The sequence below is a fragment of the Fragaria vesca genome, linkage group LG3 (assembly GCF_000184155.1).
Source record: "Fragaria vesca subsp. vesca linkage group LG3, FraVesHawaii_1.0, whole genome shotgun sequence".
In the NCBI taxonomy this organism is placed as follows: Eukaryota; Viridiplantae; Streptophyta; class Magnoliopsida; order Rosales; family Rosaceae; genus Fragaria; species Fragaria vesca.
The window spans coordinates 8,076,042-8,099,702 of NC_020493.1; the positions used below are offsets into that span (position 1 = coordinate 8,076,042).

The following is a 23,661-nucleotide window of genomic DNA, read 5'->3' on the forward strand; positions in this document are numbered from 1 at the left end:
TTTCTTGGTTTTTTTTACCTCCTTAATTTTTTACTGTTTTCTTTTTGCTTGTTTATGGAAAATGCAAGCTTTTTTTTTTCCACCGCAATAAGTTTTTTTTACCGCAACAACCTTTTTTTGACTCCCCTCTTTTATATCTTGAGATTTCATAGGTTTGAGGACTAATCCATTTCCGACCACCTGGTTTGGATTATAATTCAGTAAATGATATCAAACTGAGTAACCGACCAACTCAGTGTTCGAACGAAGGATGTGAGGGTTTCATATCTTGGATGTTCCTATGGGAGAACTTGGTGTTTCTACTATGTGATTCTTATCGGATTATTTTAATTTTATTAAAATCATGAAATTAGTTTGAGATGATTCTCCTATTAACGAACGGTCAAACACACATGAAACTAGATTTATTTTAACAAACTCGATATACTAGATAATATTACGTCGACTGTTATACATTTTATGCAAGATCACACAAGTCATGACTCGAGTAACATAAAGATGAATGATGGAGTAACTTAGTAAGCATAGTCATTCCAGGATCAAATAACCATGTGAACAGAAGGACTTGTGTAAGATAATGAAGGCAGGGATGACTTGCAACGGAAACAATTGAAAAGGGTATAGGAACTTGTATGCGTCGGTTTAAAGAATTTGGTATTTCTTTAATCTGTGGATCTTGATAAGAATCCAAGTAAAGGACCATATTAGATCCAATCAACTTTACCAAAGATGGTGCTTTGCTGAGTAGACACAAAGAAATACTAGTACACAAATAGATTCAAAGGTTTACAATAGAATGATTGAAAAGAAAAGAAAAAAACAGAGAGATCTGCACAGAGAAAAAAGAGATTGCTACTATTACATTGAACAAATTACAGAGTAAACTTGTTTCCAAGATCCACTACACGATAATTTAGATGATAATGATACAGCTAAATAGGTATACCACATAGAATCAGAAGTGGGATTTGGTCACTGAACTGAAATCAAAGAAATTAAGTTAAAAGGAAGGTAAAAGACAGAAGGCTTCATTCATCTTTTATGGAGGCTTTCTTGTGCTTCCCATGCCTCTCCTTTAATTTCTCAACTTTCACATTTCCGTCGAGCTGTTTGCTAACAGATCCCTCCTGAGCACTGCACATCTGGGACTTGATCTTGAACCCAAACTTCTTCGATACGTTTCCCCAAGTGCTAGAACCTTTTACCTTACCTAACTTCTCGATCTCCTGTCTCATGTTGGAACACTCCTTCTCAAGCTCGGATACACGCATTCTCATACTATCCATCCCGACCTTCAAGACCTGATTCTCCCTCACAGTGGTCGCCCAACCTCCTCCCTCATTAGACCCCGAGAAGCCAGAGAAACCATTTCTTATCTGCCTTGATCCATCAAGATTGTCTGAAACCAGAAAGCAGCCAGCAATTGAAGATCGAAGTTGAAGCTGCTCAAAGAAAAGAACTTGAACAACAATTCTTAATGGTAGCCTCTCATTCTGGGCAGCATGAGTGCAAGCTTCCAAGGAAAGCTTCTGGCAGTCCATCAACCTGCAGAGCTGTTCTCTGTCAGCCTCGGCCAACCATGGGTGTGACTGCAAGTTGAATACCAGAGATCATTAAGCCATTATATAAGAGTACACTTACATGCCCCTATAGGTTTCCGTTTTTATATCAGTTAAAATACCTAAAACACAAAAAATCTACCAACGGAGTGCTGTCACATTCGCTAGTTTTAACTTCAAGCCTTTCAGGTTGAGACAAATACAAAAACTAGAGGTTCTGTGGACTCTGAAATCAGGTACAACTACAATCAGAGAACAGTAATAAAATGCATGAATTTCTTGAAGGAATATCAGTTTTCCCGATCACAATGAATGATTGTCATGAAACAAGTGGACAAGAGGTCCAGAAACAGAGAAAACCAACAGCAATATCCAGACCCATAACCATTTTCATAATGTACTATGACCCAACACTCAAAGTAGAAACACCAATGAGTTGAAATAATTCATATCTGTAACATAAGATATGGCTTTGGTACGGCATAATGGATCAACTTCAGATCAAAGATTTTTAAATTGACAATTAAGAATACTGCATGTTCAGGTTTATCAACAACAATTGAAGTATTACCTTTAAATATATATCTATAGCTCGATAGAGACCATCATCCAAGTGTCTGGCATATTCAGGAACAGCAGCAGCCAAAGCTTGAAACTTGGGGAGCTTCAAATTTACATCAGGAGCAACTTCCGCAAGGTAACCGTCAATGAGTTTGGCAACCATTGTAACTGGTGTCAATGAAGGTGACCCAATCAGCTGGCCATCCTCGATCAAACCAGGAGATGCCCCACCTGCAATCTGTTCCACGGCAAGGAAGTGGTCTAATATCCGTTGTACACAATCGACATTGTAGAGTGTCTCCATGGAATAAGAGAAGGTCGGCATCAAAAGATCTTCCAGAGTAGCTTGATCAAGCTGCATACCAATCCTTTTCTCAAAATTTGAGATGCAGGATGGGTTGGCTTGAAGAATCATGGCTGTCCGAAGTAGACCAAATAGGAATTTGGTTGGGACCAGACCCTTTTGCAATGGAAGTAGCCGATCCACTTCTTCAAGTAAGAGCTTCTGGTCTTCTTCAGATGGTGGGGAGCCCAAAGATGCTGGTGCAAGACGGGTACTAGACTCACTAGTTCCTTGACGCCGACTTAGCCCAGGAAGATACTTTTTAGCATAAGAAGTGATTGACCCTGCAATAATCTCTTTTTTGATGCCACGAGATTCCATAACAGAAATCAATCTCTGATATAGAGGCAAGTTTAAGGTCGACGCATCCTCATACCACCAATCTGAACTTGATTTTTTGGGTCTTGCCCCTGTACTAATTCCATTCCACAGGACACTACCGCCAGGACTTTGCATTGGTCCTCCATGCTCCTTAACAGGCCACCCAAAAAGATTAGGATCAGTAGATGCTTTTGTAGCTAGTGACTCAATGCATCGTTTTGTAATGTTAAGTTCTTCCGCATAAGGGAGAATATCATCACATGTTTGAAGTGCCTTCAGAGAATCTTTCCAATTTCGAAGAACTACATGATTGAGAAAGGACTCGGTGTGGGTGATTAAATTGCCTTCCCCATACTCTTCAGTCATTTCAAGGTGCTCAGCAGCACATCGGAGGTATACAACATTTGAAGCAGTCAGTTCAAGTTTCACCCCATAGCAGAACTTGGCTACCAATTCGAATGTTTTAGCCCCACCAGGAATATCAGGGAGGTTTATATTGCATGCTTCATCTCCGTCTTCAGATGCTTCTGAAATCAATCTTTCCATGACCCCACTTCTTGAGAGCAAAGGAAACTGCATCAAAGACAATTAACATGTGAGCTCGTCAACCAAACAAATTATTTAAACTACAAGTATAGCATCATGTATATCTCCTAGTGAACTGTGTTTGAAGTTGAAAAGGTATTACAATCTATATACCCAGTAACTACAAGTAACAAAAATATACCTGTCAAAATGATGTAGATGTAAACAAGAAAGGAACAAAGCTTACCTTGTGAAGATGGAATGACATTTCTCCAACTTCAACTACAACATCACTCGGAAGCCCAGTGGTGCAAAACCTACATTTGCAACAAGACAAGTTACAATGTCAGTTACAATGGAAACTACACTCTAGCAGTAGCAGTTAATCCATCAATGAACTCAATAGGCTCAAATCCATTCCTTTTTAAGAAATGTGTTAGCACATAATCTGGTTTTTCTTTACATGATATATGAGCAGGAATAATGTTCCCCACTTGCATACAGAGGGGTGTTTCTTTGTTTCTGGATTATCAAATGGCATGTGCAACCCCCCAAATTTGAGTTTGCGTTATCCATGAGGACCTAGGAACGGTTGGAAAAGAATATATATAAGAAAGAGGCCTTTCATCCGATGAGAATGCCTGAACTTCTTCATCGGACCAGACTCAGATATGCCATCATTCTATTATCTCTAGTATGGTATTGTCAGATTTGAACATAGGACAAGACGGCTAGTAACCATTTCTGTATCACGCAGCTCTGTCTTATTATAAAGACAATAGCAAGGTGCCAGATCCATTTAGGTATCAAACTTGAATGCTTGCTATCCCAACTCACTGGGTATTTCTGAAATCAATCATGAAGCATAGACCTCATAATACGAGAAGTATCTACATCATGACTTTCTATCTCCTTCAGACGTTTTATAATTCAAGCTCGAATTCTTCTAAACTAATTCCCAACTTAGACGCTACATAACACATTCACGTTTTATAGACAGAAATGAACTAAATAAGAAATTCAGAACTATGTAAAATATCAAGATAGGATAATATCAAGAGTCAAAGCACATTTATGATTTATGGAACGCAAAGAAGATCCAACTACAGAAGTCATGTTGCTTACCAGGCCTGTCCTTGTCTATGGAAGGCATCACTTTTAGATCCCAACTTCATGCAAGCCATTTTCTCACAACGAAACCGGTATCCAACTTCAAGAACAAAATCCCAAGGCAGCTAAGCTAACCAGCTACCTTGACCTTAAGCTGAGAACTCAAATTCACACCAGTAAATCCCCAAACCAGAGCAGTTTCATAAGAAGAAACAGAGACCCAGAAAGCTATTTCCTTGAAGCCAAAAATCAGCCTGAAGAAAAAGCTGAAGACCCCAACACCAATTTCTCAATTCAAGTCTTTAAGAACCTTGAAACCTCAGAACAATGCAGCTTTCCTTTACTAACTGCCTCCAAAAAGCTGCAAGAACCCACTAAATCTCTGCCAAAACTGACCTCAAACGTTACCTATAGATATAAATACAACAAACTCAATTCCTGAAGTCCTCCACAAACCCAGTTCTGAATCCTTGAAAAACCTCTAGAACAACTCCATTAAACTACACCCACTTCCAGAAACAAACCCAAATCTGAGAACCCGAAGCCCCACTAAACTAGTCCAGCCAAAAAACCCCAACAAAAACAAGAATCCTAATTTACAGACCACAGCTTTAGGTCAACCCCCCTTCCTCTGCCCCCAAAACAAAACCACAAGATGCCACTAATTGTCTTCAAACAGAACCCTTTAAACCTACCCAGAAATATCCAAAATTAAAACCCATATGAGACACAAGGGACCAAAACCACTGACACACATTAAAGTAAAAGACCTCCCCTTTCTATTTTAATGTCCTCAAAAACCATGATATAAGCAAAGACCCATTTGCCCAAAACCCCAACATGCATGGCCATTATTAATGGCAGCAGCTCTCTCTCACCCCCAGAGACCTACCCTCCACAATTTAGTAGGGTCCTTGTGACACACTCATTGCCATTCTAGAACTTTGTTCTGGAGAAGAAGAATCTTAATCATAAAATACACACTACTACAAAACCACTATACTCTGCAAATTGAATATTAAAGGCTCAATCTTTGTAGCCAAAAAATAATAAAGTTTCAATCTTTATGCACTTATTTAATAGCGGATTTAAGGGTTTAGTAAGAACGGATTGAAGCAACATCTATCTGTTTCTTCCAGCCAGGCCATGTGGGAAAAGCGTTACTTACGCTTATGGGGAAATAGTTAAAATGCAGTGGGATTGAGATTGGATTTGACTTGTTCTTACTTAGAAGAAAAAAGAATAAGACTTGAATTTGATGGTAATGTGTGGATTAAGATAGGGGCGGTCAATTTTTTATTTTAATTTTTAATTTTTTTTAGGAAATTATTGTCCCATGCAAGAATGGGGGACCGGGTTTCTCTGTGTTGATGGAGATATATGCAAAAGGGTCGGTTGGGAGCTTTAATGGAAATTGAAGGCATTTGGAATGTTCATTAGACCATTACTCCCGTTTTAGGAGATCTTGATACTTGATAGAGTGGCTTTTAGGGTAGGTCTAATCCTAATCAATATTTTGACCTATCATTAAGGCAACAAAGCAAAAACTTGCAAATGGTTAAAGCGGGATACAAGTACCGCTATGCGATTTTTCATAAAGTCGGCAATGTTCGTTTCGTATGTAATTTTCATGGCTCTTTCCTACTAAAATCTGTAAAAGGATTTGAATCAAATTCTTCTTGATGGGGCAACTTTAGGGAATAGATGTAGTGCTAATCGAAAATTTGACCTATCATTAGGGTGTTAAGCAAACTTGCAAATGGCAAAAATTGAGCTACAGGTCCACTTTACGATTTCCATGACTCACCATGTGCATCTCGTATGTCATTTTCAAGACTCTTTTTCTCGAATTTTATTAGTTATGTTTTATGTTATTTATGATATAACCCAAAGTATGAAAGAATGATTATCCAAAATTTTCAATTATAGACTAATGCCTACGTTAACACAGTTTTTTTTTTTTTTTTGAGGAAAACAAGAATTTCATTAATCGAAAAAACAATGTTACAACTATGAGGGATATCGGTGGTGGAAATAAATTCCCCACTATCCTTCCTACCTACCCGAAACACCAGCGATTACAATGGACAAGAACTGAAATGGATTCAACTGTAACCTAACCTATTCCAGAAGCCCCGATACATCCTTACAGTCAATCTCAAGAAGAAACAACCTTTTCAAACACTACATGCCAAAATTACCAGCATATATGCGTATGTAACCTCCCAATTACATTGACAACAAGAACTAACCGATGTTAAAATAGTCCTTGAAAACGACACCATAACCATGGCTTACAGTCAACCTCAAGAATAAAAAACCCTTTCAAACACTATATGTCAAAATTACCTGCATATATGCACATGTAACCTCTCTATTACATTGACAACAAGAACTAACTGATGTTAAAATAATCCCTGGAAATGACACCATAACCATGGCTCCCCACGACACGACCAACGACACCAACCTACCAACAACCAAACAACTGAACAACCGACCAAAACCCTAAACCCTCGCTCGAAGAGGAGGGACACCTGACCAAAACAACCAAACTAAACAACCCTAACAAAAACAAACTAAAAAAGCAGAAATAAAAAACCCAACCTGGGCCCAAAGAAGGCCCAAGCCCACCCAAACCCTTAGACCTTGGCAAGAAGGCCACAGACCCGGCCCAAATCACTTGTTGCATCTGGTTGCAGAGCCGCGACACCGCTGCCGCCTTGCCGCCGACGTCCACTGCCCCCAAACGAGCAAACAGTCCTTGACCCACCGTGGAGGAGTAGCACACCATCCATCTACCGTGAACAATATCGAAACAAAGCAAAGGAAACCGACCGACCCAGATCAAATCAATCCGGGAAGGCCAACGCCGCCTCGCTTTCCCCTTCGCCGCGGTGCCATACCCCACCGTTCTAGCATACCACTTCGCCAGCATGGCCGGACTGCCCCGCTCTGTCGACAACCAAACCTCGCCGGAGCAGACCTCTGCAATCCAAACCCCACCAGTCCTTGGTCCGCATCCATGAATGTCGACCTTCCTTCCTTAGTCCTCCGCCACTAACCTAGACAAGGCTTGACCACCGACTGGCCGCCTTAATTCCCGTCCGACGACTGCGTCATCAGACGCGCCATCGGACGGAAGGGAGGAAATTTTTCTTTGAAACCCTAGTTGCTCCGTAAAACCCGGCCAATGGAAAAGATTGAAGATGAAAATTTTTACGAAGAAAAGTTACGTTAACACAGTTTCAATTTTTGTAGGTTACAGAAGCCAATCAAATTAATCGCAGATGTCCATTCCACATGATGCATGAAGCAACTAATTATGAAATCATAATCTTCTGACAATGATGCATTGGTACCTAGTGTCGATTAAACATTTTGATTATCTTTATCATGTGACCATGTGTATGTCCTCGCACAAAGTCTGTCAACCTCCATATCTGTTTACCTAACTGAAAGTTTGGAGAATCCCAGCTCAAAACAGATATAATATGAAACGGAATGAAAAAACTAAAAGACTATATAGTATAGTATATTAATCATTTACACTTCCACAGACAAAAGAGTTGCTCGAAATCATACTATTCAATTGAGTTGCTGCATGGAAATTTTCCAAGTAATAAACAATTGTCATGTAGAAGGGGAGCATAAAAGACCTAAGAAGTTTAATCTATAAACTTGAATGTAAAAAACGTAACTGTCAAGTTTACTCTTTGCTCTTGGTTCAAAGTGAAGCTTTATTGCAAAAAAAAAAACAGGATCTTCTGTATTAATTTTAGCATTGTCTCTGTGATGTTCTTCAAACGCAGCATCCATGCGCTGTATTAATCTGGGAAGAGCATGAATTAATGCATGATCAGATAAACTTTTTATATTAAGTAAATAAGTCATGCAGCTCGGCCATTTTCAAGGCTCTTTCCTACTAATAATGATTTGAATCAAACTCTCCTTGGTGGGATAACTTTAGGATAGATTTAGTACTAATCAAGTACTAGTTTTGACCTATATATCATTAGGGCTTAAAGAAAACTTGCAAGTTTATCATCTTGGATTCCTTGTGGAATTTATCTGGTCCGAGTTACATTTCTCAAAAAGAAGAAGTGCAAGCTTTTGTTTTGAGTGTTCAGTGTTGTTTGACGTACTTGTTTCTGTTTTGGAAGTGAAATGGTTGAAACCATATCAAACTGTTTTATTACTGCTTTGAATTATTGGTTCAAAAAATTACACTGTTTTTCTACTTTCAATCTTATCTTTTTCTGTGAGTATGCACAATCGATCTATGTATCAAACCACTCATTGTAGGGAGATTGAAGATTATACCGACCACATTACGTACCATAAATCCCACATTAAGATGGTAAGTTCACTTCTAGTTTTTTTTGGTCGAACTGGAATAGTGCCTTTTCGTTTAGTTATTATGGTTAATTTTTTGCTTTCACTTGTTTATTGAACTGGAATAGTGCTGAATGTGAAGGAGACAATGTACTTTATAATTAAGTAGGTGTTTCTTATAATGAAAATCTTGGATCCAAGATTCCAAGATAGAAAGTAAACGACAGATGTTGGATTGTGATGTGCAACTGAAGTAAGCTGTTTACAACTTCATGCATAACCTTGTAAGCTTTTCACGTCTTCAAGTTGTTGAAGAACATATTAAGCTGTAGCAACTGTCATACCTGCAGATCACACAGATTTTAATGTGTGTGTTGGCTCGAGTGAGTTTAAAGAAAATGTTTACAATTTCCATGAGTTTAAAGAAAATGTGAGAATTAAATCTGTGTGAATTGTTATTTTGCTAGTAGTGATCTGCAGGTATTTGAGGTGTATGAATGAGGTGTAGCAACTAGATTCAGAAAACAATCCCATTTGAGGTGTATGAATGTATGTGTTGGCTCGAGAGTTCCAAAAAGTTCAACCTACAGGATCCAAAGTAGCCTTGCAAAATTACTGGTACATTAATTTATCTTACATCTCACAACTCACAGCTAGTGCTGCTGGTTAGACTTAGATAGACAACATAATACACAGGATTACATTATAGTTCTCCTTCCGCCACAGCCGGTCTCCCTTTGGCAGTTAAAATAGACGGCGGCCACCGGTGATCCAAGATTATAGTTCTCAGCAAACTTTCTGGTGTTGAAATTTTGGCGCCATTCTGGAGCATAAACTGTTTTCCTACCCAATTGGCGATACAAAACGGAAACAAAGCGATGGATCCCCATCGCTGGCCGTGGACTTTCATAGCTCACAATCTCTTGGCCTACAAGAGTTGGTCAGGCGTTCGTTTATTATTTTGCTGGAACTAGAAGTAATATTCCAATTCAACAAGGTGGAGGAATTGTAAAATACTCACCGAAGCTTGCTCCAGTTGTTGCCGGAATATCAGTAACCAACCTGAAAAAAATAAGAACAACATGTAAAGAATGAATACTAAGTACTACTCTTCATCATCCACCTAAACTATACACATCTGATGATCCTGAAAATTAATAGAAAACCAATCGATCAAAATGAAGGGATGTTCTTTTCTAATTCCCTAGAGTTCTTCCACTCTTGGCTTGAAGAGCGAACTCGAAACCTCAAAATTAAAAAGCTTTAGCAATACTGCTATATATTACTACGTAGGAGAGCTTATAGCTCGTCTTTTCTCTCTAGCTCCCCTATTCGTTTGATTAATAAATAGAAGAAAGGAATCTCAGCAACAGTACCAGTGCAAATATTCCTTGAGGTTGGGTTCACTTGGATTGGGTGCATCAGGATCTACCATAATCTGCATTAATTTAAGTATAAATGAGTAGGTTAAACTCATGCATATTTCTAAACAAAGAAGACACAGAGCATGATACACACACACACAAGTGCAATATAGAGATGGGTACTCCATATATGTATGCAAGTAATTGCTTAATTACCAGAGTGTAGAAATTCCTAAGATCATCTCCACCTATATCAACTCGAGGTCGGTGGACAACATGAGAAGGTTTGAGCTCGGAGCCATTGGTAAACTCCCTATTATTAATGTAAGTCATCCTCAAAGACACAGACTTGGTGAACGGCTCTATAATATCTCCGATCACTCTCGAGACGACAAGAGCATCCTGATCTCTAGCCTTCGCCATAGATTTAAGTATCAACTAATTAAAACACATCCCAGTTACCTAAGCTAAGCTGCAGCTGGATATATATATAGCAGCCAGGTTTCGATAAGAAAAAGATTCTAGGCTTTGCTTTTTAGAAATTCTGTACAACTCCATGAACTTGTGGCCTTACTCTTCGATCAATCAACTACTGGCTACTGTTAAAGTGAAACTAGCCTTGGAGTGGTGTTGGACCAACAGCCATACCTTCTAGAGTTCTAGTACTGACCGCCACTCGAATTGTACTCGACCATATTGCACTTGGTGAGTTGGTGTCAGTGTCTCTGCTGCTAGATGCTGCTGGTCTTTTGTGGCTCATCGATCATTTGTTTAAAGACTAGAGACTAAACACATGTCGAGCTAGAGCTCCAGTAACGAAATGATGAAGATTGTACGGATATCGGTACCCTAGGACAATATATGTGAATATTTCGGGAAGCGAAATGATTAGTGATGCATGTGAACGATGTACTACCTCTGCTGGCTCCATGCTGCTGCTCAATCAACTACAGAAGCTTAGTAATCATCACCCTTTTGAATGTTTGTGACGACATGCGCGCATCAGATATTTTGATAAAATAGCATCAAGGGATTGGACGACAGAGAACCTTCCCCATCCGGAAAGGGTTTGCTTTGTAATGGTGGGAGCCTACAAGCAAGTCCTTTGTTGAGTGGGATCTACATATATGCATGTATCCAAAATCTTTCCAGATTCATAATTAAGTTGTTTATGTGGTTGAGGCGTTCAAAGACACCTCAACGAGTGGGCTTGGCTATCAGTTTTCGACACCTTTTTTTTTTGTATACTCAGTTTTCGACACCTTAGCCATTGGAACAGAAGAAGGACCATACATGGTACTACAAGATGAGAGAATCTCTCAGACACCTTCAACTCGAGTCTGGTATTTGAGTTGATGATTCGCACCTCAAGCTTTCAATGACTATTCAAACCTCCTCACATACTTGACATGAAATTTGGTTGTGGGGGAATATGGTGCAGTACAGGACTACTAGTACTCTAATTCGTTTCTGGTTTCTGTTTTTTGTTTTTTTATGTGTGTAAATTGCACCAAAGCAATTAAAAACACCTCAACGAGTGGGCTTGGCTATCAGTTTTCGACACCTTAGCCATTGGTACAGAAGAAGGACCATACATGGTACTACAAGATGAGAGAATCTCTCAGACACCTTCAACTCAAGTCTGGTCTTTGAGTTGATGATTCGCACCTCAAGCTTTCAATGACTATACAAACCTCCCCATATACTTGACATGAAGTTTGGTTGTGGGGGAATATGGTGCAGTACAGGACTACTAGTACTCTAATTCGTTTCTGGTTTCTGGTTTTTGTTTTTTTATGTGTGTAAATTGCACCAAAGCAATTAAAAACTTTTTGTTTCTGTGACTGACATGCCGTTGCTCCAAAGGCTGCAATGCAACTCTGGGCACTTTGGGTGAATCAATCTGCTTCACTCCATATTTACTTGCATCTTCACCAATAGAAATACTAGGTAAGATTTATATACTCTCCCGCATCTCTCTTCTTACTTTTTACTAATACGATATTAATGCTTTGGAGTATTGAAATTTTGAAAACATAGATATATCACTGAAAATTATTTTATGGTACGCTCTATTACCAATACTTACCTAAAAACTACCAGCTACATCTTTGTTTTGTGGACAAAATCTCATGAACAAGAGTAGACTCTGCTAAGAGTTGCCCAAACATTCTTTCCCATCTTTTTGATAAAGCACTCGTCTCAAACAGCCTATCTTGTTAAGAATAGTGAAAGGATGTGGCAAAGAACTTCCTGTGGCAATTCACTGATCTTATCTTCAGAACTTGCTCTTGCACGCTTTGAGTTTGAAGCCATTCATAAAATTTGAGAGGGTTTCTGAAGAATTGAGTTTGGTGGCACAAGCCATTCATAATATTACTTTACACTCGTAACTAATTAATACAACCAGAACAAGCTAAATCCCTTTCACATACACATAGGTTGGGTCATAATTTGTTCTCTCGAATTAATTACTACTGTGTATTGTAAAACATTGGTGGTTGTACAGAAAATGCAGAACCTGCTGCGGTAGTACCACCATCTGTAAAAGGACCGGATGATGTAGAAACAACATCCCAACAATCCTCGGACGTGCTGATTTCATGAGTTCCGACGGCTCCTTCTTCTATTTGTTGATGAACATGATCAGCATCTTTGCCTGCCAATCGAACTGCCTCTAATTCCGCCGCTACTTCTTTCATAGTAGGTCGTTTTTTTCCATTCAAATTCAAGCATCTTTGCGCAAGGTTTGCAACTGCTATGATTTCTTCCTTGCTACCATCTTCCATGACTTGAGCGTCAAGAATATCAAACAAACAATCATGCTCCATTGAAAGAAGGAAATGAGTTGCTAAGCTTCTACTTTCTTGCGACCTTATCATGGAAACTGGTTTCTGTCCGGTCAAGAGCTCAGCAAGGACTACACCGAAACTGTAAACATCACTCTTTTCTGTAAATTGGCTTGATTGAAAGTACTCTGGGTCCAAATAACCAAATGTTCCACGTACTAGTGTGGTGAGGTGAGTCTGGTCAATGGAAATGGATCTTGAAGTCCCAAAATCTGCAATTTTTGCTCTATACTTGCCATCCAAGAGTATGTTTGTGCACTTGATGTCCCGGTGGTAAATAGGAATAGAAGCTGCCGAATGTAAATACGAAAGAGCTCCAGCAACTTCGGTAGACACTCGCAATCGTGTCCCCCATGTAAGATGAAACTCCTCATCTTGGTCATGAATGTACTGAGAAAGTGTTCCGTTCGGGAGAAATTCATAAACCAAGAGAGGAATTTCAGTCTCCAAACAACAACCTAATAGTTTAACCACATTTCTGTGGTTAACTTGTGAAAGAATCACAATTTCATTAATGAATTGCCCAACTTCGCCTCCGTTAACTATTTTAGACTTTTTGACAGCAACAATTTGTCCATCCATCAACATTCCTTTGTAAACCGTACCTTGCCCTCCCTGGCCAAGAACTCTGTCTATGCTAAAGTTGTCCGTGGCTTTCTCCAGCTCTCTTGAATTAAACAACTTAATTTTTTCAACATTAGCTTGATCACCAGAAGATAACTGTTGCTCCAGTACTAAACCCCCATTTTGTTTAAAAAGCTTCTCCTTTCGTTTTCTGTTTTTCCTTTTCTTTAAGACTTGGACCGACCACCATGCTACCACGGCTACAAGTATTAGTCCAAGACTGCAACCAGTGCCTGTATACCTCAATGAGATTAATAAAGGTTAACTAACTTGATCAAGAAAGTCTTAAACTATATTGTGTGTGTATTAGCCTGTTATTTCTTATATAAGAAAAAGCTTGAGAAAGTCGGTTTGATTTGAACATGGAACCTAAAGTAGCTGAAGGTAATTAAATTGATGTCTGAAATCACTATTGAATACAATTTTAAGTTAGAACATTAGGCAGATAATATGGAAGTATATATACATACCCAAGAAAATATGCAGGAGATTGATCTCTAACTGTCTTTTCGAATCGTCTTTGATGCAAATTTTGTCATTGATGGGGTCGTGTTTGTATCCTTTGTGACATGAACAAGAGTACTTTCCTGGTATATTTGAGCACCTTCCATGCAGGCAGGGGTTTGCTGCCTTGCACTCATCAATATCTGAAATGGAAGACAGGAAAGGAAAAGCCATTAGCCATATATCACCAATCAATTAAATTTGGTAAAATTGCAATTGCATAAGCTTGAGTATGTAAACTAAAAATTGAAGATCACCTTGGCAACCATCTGGATGGTAGGGGTTTCCTTCGTAACCAGGCAAGCACTGGCACAAGTAACCTCTAGGACGGTTTATGCAGATGCTGTTCGCCTTGCAAGCGAAATCGTACCTGTCTTGAGCTTCATCGCAGGAGTCTGTGTCATTCCCAATAGCCCAATTAACAACCATGGGAAACGCTTTAAAGTTGAACAGCTCTATAAGACACGCAAGGGAGGAATTGAAGTGGCCTTGTTCCGCAATGAAGGCGTAGCTGCAGGGGTAAAACTGCACAAATGTCGCATTATTTTCGTACTTATCCAAGGTCACAGTCTGATTGTTCATCCCATAGGGAATGTTAGTCTGGCAACACCCAACGCCAGAGCAAGAGTAGTCCTGATTGATGCTGCCAGTGCTGTTGCGTATGCATATGGATATGCACCCCGTGCTCAGCTCTTCTTCCCCTCGGAAGCCTTGTAACATAGCGGAAGTGTCACAGCCGACGGCGTAGAACTTGTTTTTGGTATCAGAAATGGTATAAGGAAAAGGCAGGGTGAATAAAGATCGATGGAAGCTGGACATCAAATTGCCTTGTGCGTCATAACAATTTTGCTCTGGATCGTTTAACATGCGCAACTCACCATCATCAACGGAAATATCAACAATGTGATCCCCTGTCGTCAAATATGCGGTGGTACGTACACAGTTGATGAAGAATTCTTCTCGCAGGTAACACCCTTCCTCCATGCCAAATGGATAAGTAATTGTGAGATTGCCGCACTTGTCCGAGCAGCCAGGCAGGGCTTGAGCAGCAGCTGCTGTTGCCGTAGTGGTAGTACTAGCCGCTGATAAGAGGAGTAGGGCAGCTGCCACTAAAGAGACTCGCAACGCCATGATGTGATCGACGACCCCAAATCAAGCAGGCTAGCCGGAGCTCAGGTTAGATTTACACTAGGAATTGTAACTTGCATGACTTGATTGTAACTGGTTCGTTGTCTCTTTTATATCAACGAGCAAGTGCAATTACCATGCATCTTCCTCTGTCATAGTGTCCCTTTGGTCGTCAATTCACGACGTGTGATTTCTCTACCTTCATCATCTATAGCGCGCAGGACGGGACATAAGTCGTGCATATATATGTCCTTTGACTCCATTCTGTCATCTTGAGCGAAATAATTTACCTCCCTTAAATTAACAATTATGGCATAGATAGTTACTTGACTTACTTCCAGGTCTATTTCCATTATCGCAGCATGAGGTCGTTCGTTCTATTTCCATTAATACTGCAAGCATCTTCACCAGTCATGGACTCATGGTGTCTGTGTTCGGTGTGTTCCCCACTTGGTCGTCCACATTTGGCGTGAAACATGGTGTTAGAAAAACTATTTCATATTTATTTTATGTGCCATTTCAAATTAAGGTGTTCATGACATCCAACCTTGGAATATCTTGTTTGTCACCATGTTAATTAACTAGGAAACGTGTGGCATGAAGATGAGAAATATATATACTTGCATCTGAACTAATATGTATATATGCATCCATATTATCTCTTATTTATATACTATCGACAATCTCGTAAATATCACTCGAAATTACAACTGATCCTTTAAATGGAGTTCCACCCGAATTTTACACATAACCTAGCTAGACCTCATTGTTGGTAATTCTTAGACAATCATCAAACTAGAGCTCCAAATCCCTCCAATTCTATCATTCCTATTGATTCCCCTCGGGATCCTCTCCTCATGAAAGACTTCCTAATATTTCCTAATAAAAGGATCTTGGCCGTCCATTTTCAATCAATGGCCAAGATCACTTAAACCCAATTGAAACCTATTTTGTCATGTATCCCGTGTCTCTCTCGTTCTTTTTCTCGTCCTTCTTCCTCTCTCAGTGTCAAGAGACCCGCCGACTCCGGCGTCCACCGCGGCCCCTCTCCGATGTCCTCCATTGAAAGTGGGGGACTTTGAGTAGAAAGTTCTGAAAATCGGCGAGAACTTTGATTTAATTAGGCTTGATCTTATATGCTATCAATCATCTAGTGTCGACTCTAGGTTTGACAAGGTATATTTTATTATGATTGGAATTCCTTAATCTAGAGAGACATGTGGTAGATACAAGTTTTAGAACTCCAAGTAGCTTTAGTTTTCCACTTTCTCTTATCTCTGCAAGACTGCAACTGCGCGCAGTGGAACCAAAGACAATTTCCCAGTAACGTGTAGTTTTTTTTTTTTTGGGAAATCACTGATCATCCACTGCAGCGGAACCAAAGGCAATATCCGATTTTCAGATACTTTCTTCGCAAAGTCACCCACTTTGGATGGAGGACGCCGGAGTCGGTAGGTCTCTTGGAGAGAGTGAACGACGGACGAGAAATAGAACGAGAGATATAGAGTGATGTGGAATATACAAGAAAATAGGGTTTAAGTGATCTTGGCCATCGATTGAAAATGGACGGCCAGGATCCTTTTATTAGGAAATATTAGGAAGTCTTTCATGAGGAGAGGATGCCGGTTCGGACGTTTTGCTGCAGGGTGCATGTGTCTACAAATACGCGGTGGTATGTCTCAGAAGCTAAAGATCTACCATATAAATAACATGTATTTGAGTGTCACAAGATAATGCATGCATGTTGGAGCAGTGTTCATGGCTTTATAGGACCACAGTTTTCTTCCTGGTGTGTGTGTTCTGTTCCGGGCTCATTTGCCATCTGCCTCAGATCTCGATCATCAAGTGTTTCCTTTCCGTTCTGATTTGGAATCGGATGATTGAAGAAAGTGACGAAGACGAAGATACAACACCAAGTTGGTGCCATTTTTTAGGTTTTTGACACACACACAAACAGTCTCATTCCAGAAGAAACAAGCTCTAGGTTATTATCAAGGACATATCGCCTCTGAACTCTGTACACTATTTTCCATGTTAATGTTGTAAATCGCAAAGTGAAATATCTGGAGCATAATTGACCAGGAATATCAGTTCATGGTGGACAGAACATGGCTTCACTCTAATTTTAGAATTAACGGACTAGCTAGTTCTTCATTTCTCTGGATGCTCAACAAGACAATAAATTTTAGGAGAGTGAGGGAGTTTTTTTTGGTTTGTTATATGATTAGCGATATGAGGGAATGTGAAATTTGAGCTTGGGATCTCGATTGAAATCTAGCTTTCAAGAGTTGTACACTTGTACTAATTATTGAATTGTTGCAGAATCAAGACAAATGAATCAATATACACAACATCTGGAGAGAGATATGATGCTTATTATTCGTATAAATTCTTGTTCTTGGATATGAATACTAATTAATCATGCATCATAAAACATTATCCGGTAGCTAATCTTCTTCTCCAAGTTCTATTTGATGCTTTAAAACACCGGAATTCTGCAGCACATTAGCAAAGCACATGATCAGTATAAGACTAGAAGTGTTTGTACATCTTTTATATATACATAAGGTAAATTAATCCGTATCAAAGCACGTACTCGTGTTGAATGAATATATGGACTGCCTGATTGAGCATGTAATATGTAATAAAAATGAGAGAGGGAGAGATAGAGTACTTACTTCTTGCAGTCGACATTGGGACTTTTAGGAATTGGAAGTTTGATCTCACAAGGTCCAGTAATGTTCTTAAGTTTTCCGGGGATGATTCTTAGACCAGCACCAATAGCTTCATCTTTCAAACATTGGCAAAGACTCCTGCGCTTCGCTTCGTTATTAGCTCCATCAAGCACCTTCTTTACACCTTCACAACACTCCGGAGGGGGTTTCCCTATGGCAGGGCCCATAATGAACGAGCCGCAGGGCAACATCTCCGTTATCTCTGCGTCACACCTTCCATTTGCAGGACATACATTGAGGACGACGACCATAGTCACCAGTCCAGCGATAACCATCATTTTCTTCTCCATACTATCTAATGGGAATTGGAACAGAACCGAGTTAATAATGGAATGGTAAGTAGATATTGGTTGGTTTAGGATGCAAAACCTTGAGGTACTTTGTGCTTCTTATATAGGCAATTTTCAGATGCTAGACTTCGAGAAGCAAATCTTGCAGCTCGTTAAATTTCCTATTTTGGTTAGTACGTTAGACCAGACATTCCAAATCACGTACACGTTGGTGGCCATGCATGAAGAACAAAAATATCTCATTTTTCTCTCCATATAGTTTCCTTAATTTTCTCTCATACTCTCTTCTTTCTTTCATTTTGAACCCTATTGAAACTCCTTATGTTTCTCTCCTCCATCTAACATCATATGGCAGATGTTCAGATTTTCCACTATAAATACACACACCAACTATCTCATGAAACCCATCAACACCATTGCCTAAGAAACTCCCCCAAACCATCAACATGGAATTGTCCAAGATTTCATCAGTCCTCGCATCTCTCGTGGTAGCATTATCCCTACTCCATTCCATTTATGCACAAGATTCAATCAAAGACTACTTGAACGCCCACAACTATGCCCGAAGGGCGGTTGGTAACAAACCCTTGGAGTGGGATCCTGTACTAGAGCAGTATGCGAAAGACTATGCCAATAAGCACCTTGACTGCCAACTGATGCACACCGGCGGTCCTTACGGCGAAAACCTTGCCATGGGCTGGGGCATGGTTGCCCTAGATGCTGTGAGCATGTGGGTGTACGAGAAGAAATTTTACAGCTACGAGGCCAGAAACTGCGTCGGCGGTGGCGAATGTGGGCATTATTTGCAGGTTATTTGGAACACATCGACTCACCTAGGGTGTGCTAAAGTGAACTGCACCAATGGGGGTACTTGGATCGGGTGCAACTACAATCCCCCTCCAAAGGGTGACTTGCCTTACTAAGAAGATTTCATGTTCTGATAGCTATGTGCGCGCGCACACTATTATGAATAAAATGAATCAATAACTGAATGTTACCCTGTTATAAACAAAGTGAAAGCATACAACTTTCCATATCATGTGTTGAACTGCATCTGTTGTAATAGAAGAAGCGATGATCTTTTTCCGCTCTTTCTTGCATTTATTTTGTACATATATGTATGCTGATATGCCTTACGTACTTAAGAATGTATTTAGGCAACACATATCGCTTTTGTTTCCTACAATATTTCATTTGAAGTAATGGATACATCTCATTATCTATCTAATGGTATCCGATGCATTTATCTAAGTTGCTTAATAACATGCAAATTATTATTCTAACAAGATAATTTGTTACAAACATCGAATAACCGACTGTATTATAACAAAATTTGATAGAACATTTTATTGTTAAACTCGTACATTCTTCTTAACCAGAAACGACCTAGCTTGACCCTCCACTTCTTGGTCCTTTTTCTTAGTACCTAAGAAAGAGGTTACTGCATCTTTACTCTTTTTATAACCAGAAAGGTAAGAGCACAATAAAAAGATTAGCATGAGAAGAAAAGCAGAATGAGAGACAGAGAGAGTATATATGTAATGAAACTAGGTCCCATAAACAAAAGCGGAATGAAGGTGGACAAACTTTAGAGGAAGAAGGAAACGCAAAACTTCACGGGGTCATATTTGTATTGGTCAGCAAACCAACACAAACATGACTCTGGCATCTGTGCTTTTGAACTCTAAAAAGCTCACCTGACATTTTTCCCAGTTCATCTCTTCTGACATGCACATCTTAATGGCTTGGTTGTTGGACTCATAAACATTGGTAAACCAGTCCTTGTGTCTTATGGAGTGTCCCAGAAACAGTGTCATTTTCTTATTCATGATTCTTGCTTGAACGAACTGCTTTTCTAGAAAAGCCATATAATAGTATCACTCTTTCTCTTTTCTAATATCAATATAATGTATAGGTGGGTTTTGTGCTAAAATGCGACTGTTTTGGCTTTGGATGCTTCTGTGTTCTATATTGGGTTTTGTGCCAAGCTCCCTTTCTCTCTCTGAGTATTCATAATGGTCTCCTTTCGAAAAGCATGAAAAAGGCCACATTTTTATCTTGGTGTTCTTCTCATGAAGCTTTCTGCTTGGGAAAGATTCTACTGAAAACCCAAAATCCTTGATAGTGGTAACAGTCATTGTCCTTTGGTTTCTTTTGATTTTTCTGGGCAAATCATTGATCTTTCTATCTCTTTCCATTTCTCTGTGTGTGTCTGTTACTGAATGTTTTTCTGCCAGACCCATTGTTGATTTCGTATCCTGTCTGGGCTTATATTTTATTTGTTTGTTATGTTTGTTTATTTACCAAAGCTCACAATTTTGAGATCATATCTGAAACTCTGCTGCAAAACCCATAGAATTTTGCTTTTGTTTAGTCCAGCTCTGTTTTGGTGTGTGGGATTTGGGGTTTTGCAGGTGGGTTAATCTTGTTACTGATATGTTTTTTCTTTTTTTGGGAAACTTGAAGCTTTGGAAGTAGGGATGCATTTTGGGTGAGGATAGCAGATTCAGGATTTGAAAGTATTTGATGTAGTTGCAAGAATGATGAATTGATGGTGAAAAGGACAAGTTTTCTGGGCATACTTGAAATTCACTAAGAAAAGGTACCCAATTATTGTTTTCTCATGCTATGCAAGATGTATGGAGGTTGTACTGCTGTCTTTTTCTGAATAGTTGATCATATAAACTGAAAAGTGGATGTGCGTCATGTACTAATAAGCATGTGGCCTCTGTCTATGTTACTCATAGTATACAAGATCACAGATACTGAAAATTGATCTTGCAATTGAAATTGATATCCTAATTCACCATTATATCTTTCATCAGAGGCAGCAGAAACTATTTTGTTGCTGAACTTGCCAATCTAGCAAAATGGGTGGTGTTGCATCAAAGGTTAACAAGGAAGAAAGGGTTCGGGTTTGCAAGGAAAGAAGGAAGCTAATGAAGCAGTTGGTGAGATTTAGAGGTGAATTTGCAGATGCACAGTTGGTTTATATGAGAGCATTAAGAAATATTGGAGCAACACTAAGGCAATTTACAGAGTCTGATTCATTGGAGCTTGAAACTACTTCTTATGGCCTTGGATTGCCACCATCACCTCCTCCCCCTTTGCCCCCTTCGCCTCCACCACCACCTCCTCTCAGCCCTGACTTGAGAAAGTCGGATAATGATCAGAAAGAAGAAGTTGGCCCAGAAGAAAGCAGGGATTTTATAGAGGATGATGTCAGTACCCCACCATCTCCTCTGGTCCAACACTCATCATCTTGGGACATTTTTGGTTCTTATTCACCGCATTATCAGAAACATGATGAAACAGTGGAGTCAAATGACGAGGAAAAGTGGGCAGATACCAAGACGAAATTTGATGAAGATGAACAAGAAGAGGAAACTGTTGCAAATGTTGTGAGTATGCTGCCTAAGAAACTGCAGCTCGAAGGATCCGTCGAGGATAATATTTCAACAATGAGGTTGCCATGCCCTAAGGACTCTGCAGACACAACCATGATACTATGGAAACACAAGAGGACCTTGGAGAGTATAGCCAAGGAGTTGGATGAACATTTTCTGAAATCCTCAGCTGGTTTAAAGGAGATTGCTGTTCTTATGGAAATCAAAGGAGGGGATACATTTCTGCTACAGCGTACTAATGAAAACAGGAGTGAGTATTTGCTCTTCTTATGCATTTGGCTTATCTTATTTATGGTCTCCTTTAAATTTAATTTTCTTGAACAAGAAATATGCACAAAATTGTTGAAATTGGAGAATAGTACAAGTAGAATGGATGAGAACTTCATGAAATTCAAGATGCCTTTGATATGCTATTCATGTCAAAACTTCTCAAATGTTCTGGTAAAGGTACTCTATAATATTTAGGGAGAATTTAAGTGTTTGGCTGTCATTCTGGAATCATGTAATTGAATCTAATTTGTTTTAGTTGTTGGTAAATCCTTGGAATTTTAAGCATGAGTTGTTAAGTGTGAGTTGTTTAGGGTATGACTAGTACCGTGAGGAAATTTTGCTTCAATTACTAAAATGATTTGATGCTTTGTTGAGTAATCTGAGTTCTATTCTTTGGCTTCTAATACAATGTAATAACATTATGACTAAAGAGCACAATTGATATAAGAAGCTCTTATCTCTTATTCTATTGTTTATCCTGATTCAGCGTGATTGCATAAATAATTTCTCTATATCAAAATTACAACAAATTTGGTGGAGCATTATCCTTGTTGAGCATGCACTCACATCCCGGCCTTATTTTTCTTATAACTTCAGCAGTATGAACCTGAACGGACACCAGTAAGCATTATGCTTAGTGATTACTATTTGCTTAATATTCTTATTGTTTTTTTATATATATAGGAATCACTTTGACCAAGAAAAGAAGGCATGGTTGTCAGGATATATCAGTAAATGATTTAATTGGTCCTGCTTGTTTAAAATTATATGATTTCATATATTTGTCATCTAAAAAAAACTTGTTAGGACACAACTTATTTATTCATGAAATGTTTGATGTTCTGCATCTACGTGCTAGTTCATTGACACTTTTGTTTATTAAGTTCCTCATTATAACTGTACATTTTACAGGGAAGAGATGCAATTCTGCAAAGGTCTTTAGTGCATTGTCATGGAACCGATCTGCCAGGGCACTTCAATATTCAAGAGATGCTGTTGAGTCTAGTGATCCTAGTGAACCTTGCAGGCCAGGAGCTCATTGCATCACTCTCAGGAGGTTATATGAAGCGGAAAAGAAACTTTACAAGGAGATTAAGGTAAAAATAATCTAGAGAATTGTGTATTACTTGTATCTAGCTGCATTTTAATTACTTGAAATGAAACTGTGTATATGATTATAATCTCTCTCTGTCTGTGGGTGTGTGATATGTCTGATGAAGTGTTTCTGATGTGCTGTCCCATGAAACCAATGACTTTGCTGTCTTTCTAAATTCTAACGTATACATCAGATTAGCAGAAATTTATGTTGATAACAAATTGGTGTATTATGGACGAGAACATCTATATACTATAATGCTATGGCCATTAACAATGGAAATTGCAGTTGCTATGTGTAATAATTGTCCTTTGTAATGAGTCTGCTCTGATGTTGCTATCATTTGGTTCCAACTCAGGCTTGATTAGATGAACCCATTAGTTTCTACATACATAAGGCCTTATTCTTGAACTATTTTTTGCTGCAAATGACTAAAAACTATTCTACTAACGGCACTGGTTCTTCCACCTAATAAGATTTGTTGCTGGTTACTGATATAAGCAACTTTTTGTGTTTAACCTCTTTCACATGATACTGTCAGGTAAACTATTGTTATGGTGTTGATGGTTCATCCTTTTCCAAGTTTTGTTTATCTGTATTTTATGTAATTAGCATGCATGTACAACTCTCTCTCTCTCTC

General features: G+C 39.1%; 6 protein-coding genes across 6 annotated transcripts in view; 2 read left to right on the forward strand and 4 right to left on the reverse strand.

The window, feature by feature from the left end:
- Positions 1 to 766: 766 nt before the first annotated feature.
- On the reverse strand, positions 767 to 5,079 carry LOC101312906 (BTB/POZ domain-containing protein At1g30440-like). Its single transcript, XM_004293952.1, has 4 exons — positions 4,435 to 5,079; positions 3,557 to 3,626; positions 2,131 to 3,357; positions 767 to 1,589 (listed from the first exon to the last, which is right to left on the reverse strand). Exons 1-4 carry the CDS (start codon positions 4,491 to 4,493, stop codon positions 1,029 to 1,031), a joined length of 1,917 nt encoding a protein of 638 aa, XP_004294000.1. The 5' UTR covers positions 4,494 to 5,079; the 3' UTR covers positions 767 to 1,028.
- Positions 5,080 to 9,452: 4,373 nt separating this feature from the next.
- Positions 9,453 to 10,547, reverse strand: LOC101297419 (protein HEADING DATE 3A-like). Its single transcript, XM_004295562.1, has 4 exons — positions 10,335 to 10,547; positions 10,131 to 10,192; positions 9,776 to 9,816; positions 9,453 to 9,682 (listed from the first exon to the last, which is right to left on the reverse strand). Exons 1-4 carry the CDS (start codon positions 10,539 to 10,541, stop codon positions 9,453 to 9,455), a joined length of 540 nt encoding a protein of 179 aa, XP_004295610.1. The 5' UTR covers positions 10,542 to 10,547.
- A 2,045-nt stretch (positions 10,548 to 12,592) lies between these two features.
- On the reverse strand, positions 12,593 to 15,226 carry LOC101297712 (wall-associated receptor kinase 2-like). The gene is made up of 3 exons (XM_004295563.1): positions 14,353 to 15,226; positions 14,062 to 14,238; positions 12,593 to 13,824 (listed from the first exon to the last, which is right to left on the reverse strand). Exons 1-3 carry the CDS (start codon positions 15,224 to 15,226, stop codon positions 12,593 to 12,595), a joined length of 2,283 nt encoding a protein of 760 aa, XP_004295611.1.
- Positions 15,227 to 17,702: 2,476 nt separating this feature from the next.
- LOC101298003 (non-specific lipid-transfer protein AP10-like) lies at positions 17,703 to 18,248 on the reverse strand. The gene is made up of 2 exons (XM_004295564.1): positions 17,902 to 18,248; positions 17,703 to 17,718 (listed from the first exon to the last, which is right to left on the reverse strand). Exons 1-2 carry the CDS (start codon positions 18,246 to 18,248, stop codon positions 17,703 to 17,705), a joined length of 363 nt encoding a protein of 120 aa, XP_004295612.1.
- Positions 18,249 to 18,694: 446 nt separating this feature from the next.
- LOC101298300 (basic form of pathogenesis-related protein 1-like) lies at positions 18,695 to 19,474 on the forward strand. The gene has a single exon (XM_004295565.1). The coding sequence runs from the start codon at positions 18,695 to 18,697 to the stop codon at positions 19,169 to 19,171; it is 477 nt and encodes a 158-aa protein (XP_004295613.1). The 3' UTR covers positions 19,172 to 19,474.
- Positions 19,475 to 20,311: 837 nt separating this feature from the next.
- The window catches only part of LOC101313192, a 6,266-nt gene continuing 2,916 nt past the window's right edge, over positions 20,312 to 23,661 (forward strand). Inside the window, exons 1-4 of the mRNA XM_004293953.1 lie at positions 20,312 to 20,375; positions 20,715 to 20,850; positions 21,074 to 21,905; positions 22,838 to 23,022. Of these exons, the coding sequence (XP_004294001.1) occupies positions 21,119 to 21,905; positions 22,838 to 23,022 (972 nt within the window). The 5' untranslated portion in view covers positions 20,312 to 20,375; positions 20,715 to 20,850; positions 21,074 to 21,118. The remainder of the gene's footprint in view (positions 20,376 to 20,714; positions 20,851 to 21,073; positions 21,906 to 22,837; positions 23,023 to 23,661) is intronic.

Bases quoted from the DNA above. Each gene is read 5' to 3' on its own strand.
- LOC101312906 (XM_004293952.1), bottom strand. From the start codon at position 4,493: ATGGCTTGCATGAAGTTGGGATCTAAAAGTGATGCCTTCCATAGACAA. The intron at 3,358-3,556 runs GTAAGCTTTGTT...TCTTTGATGCAG, and splicing joins TGTCATTCCATCTTCACAAG to TTTCCTTTGCTCTCAAGAAG. The intron at 1,590-2,130 runs GTAATACTTCAA...TTCAACTTGCAG, and splicing joins CTATAGATATATATTTAAAG to TCACACCCATGGTTGGCCGA.
- LOC101297419 (XM_004295562.1), bottom strand. From the start codon at position 10,541: ATGGCGAAGGCTAGAGATCAGGATGCTCTTGTCGTCTCGAGAGTGATC. The intron at 10,193-10,334 runs GTAATTAAGCAA...AAATTAATGCAG, and splicing joins TTAGGAATTTCTACACTCTG to ATTATGGTAGATCCTGATGC. The intron at 9,683-9,775 runs GTGAGTATTTTA...CAACTCTTGTAG, and splicing joins AACAACTGGAGCAAGCTTCG to GCCAAGAGATTGTGAGCTAT.
- LOC101297712 (XM_004295563.1), bottom strand. From the start codon at position 15,226: ATGGCGTTGCGAGTCTCTTTAGTGGCAGCTGCCCTACTCCTCTTATCA. The intron at 14,239-14,352 runs GTGATCTTCAAT...CTTCCATTTCAG, and splicing joins CCATCCAGATGGTTGCCAAG to ATATTGATGAGTGCAAGGCA. The intron at 13,825-14,061 runs GTATGTATATAT...TGAGGTATACAG, and splicing joins TCTCCTGCATATTTTCTTGG to GCACTGGTTGCAGTCTTGGA.
- LOC101298003 (XM_004295564.1), bottom strand. From the start codon at position 18,248: ATGGAGAAGAAAATGATGGTTATCGCTGGACTGGTGACTATGGTCGTC.
- LOC101298300 (XM_004295565.1), top strand. From the start codon at position 18,695: ATGGAATTGTCCAAGATTTCATCAGTCCTCGCATCTCTCGTGGTAGCA.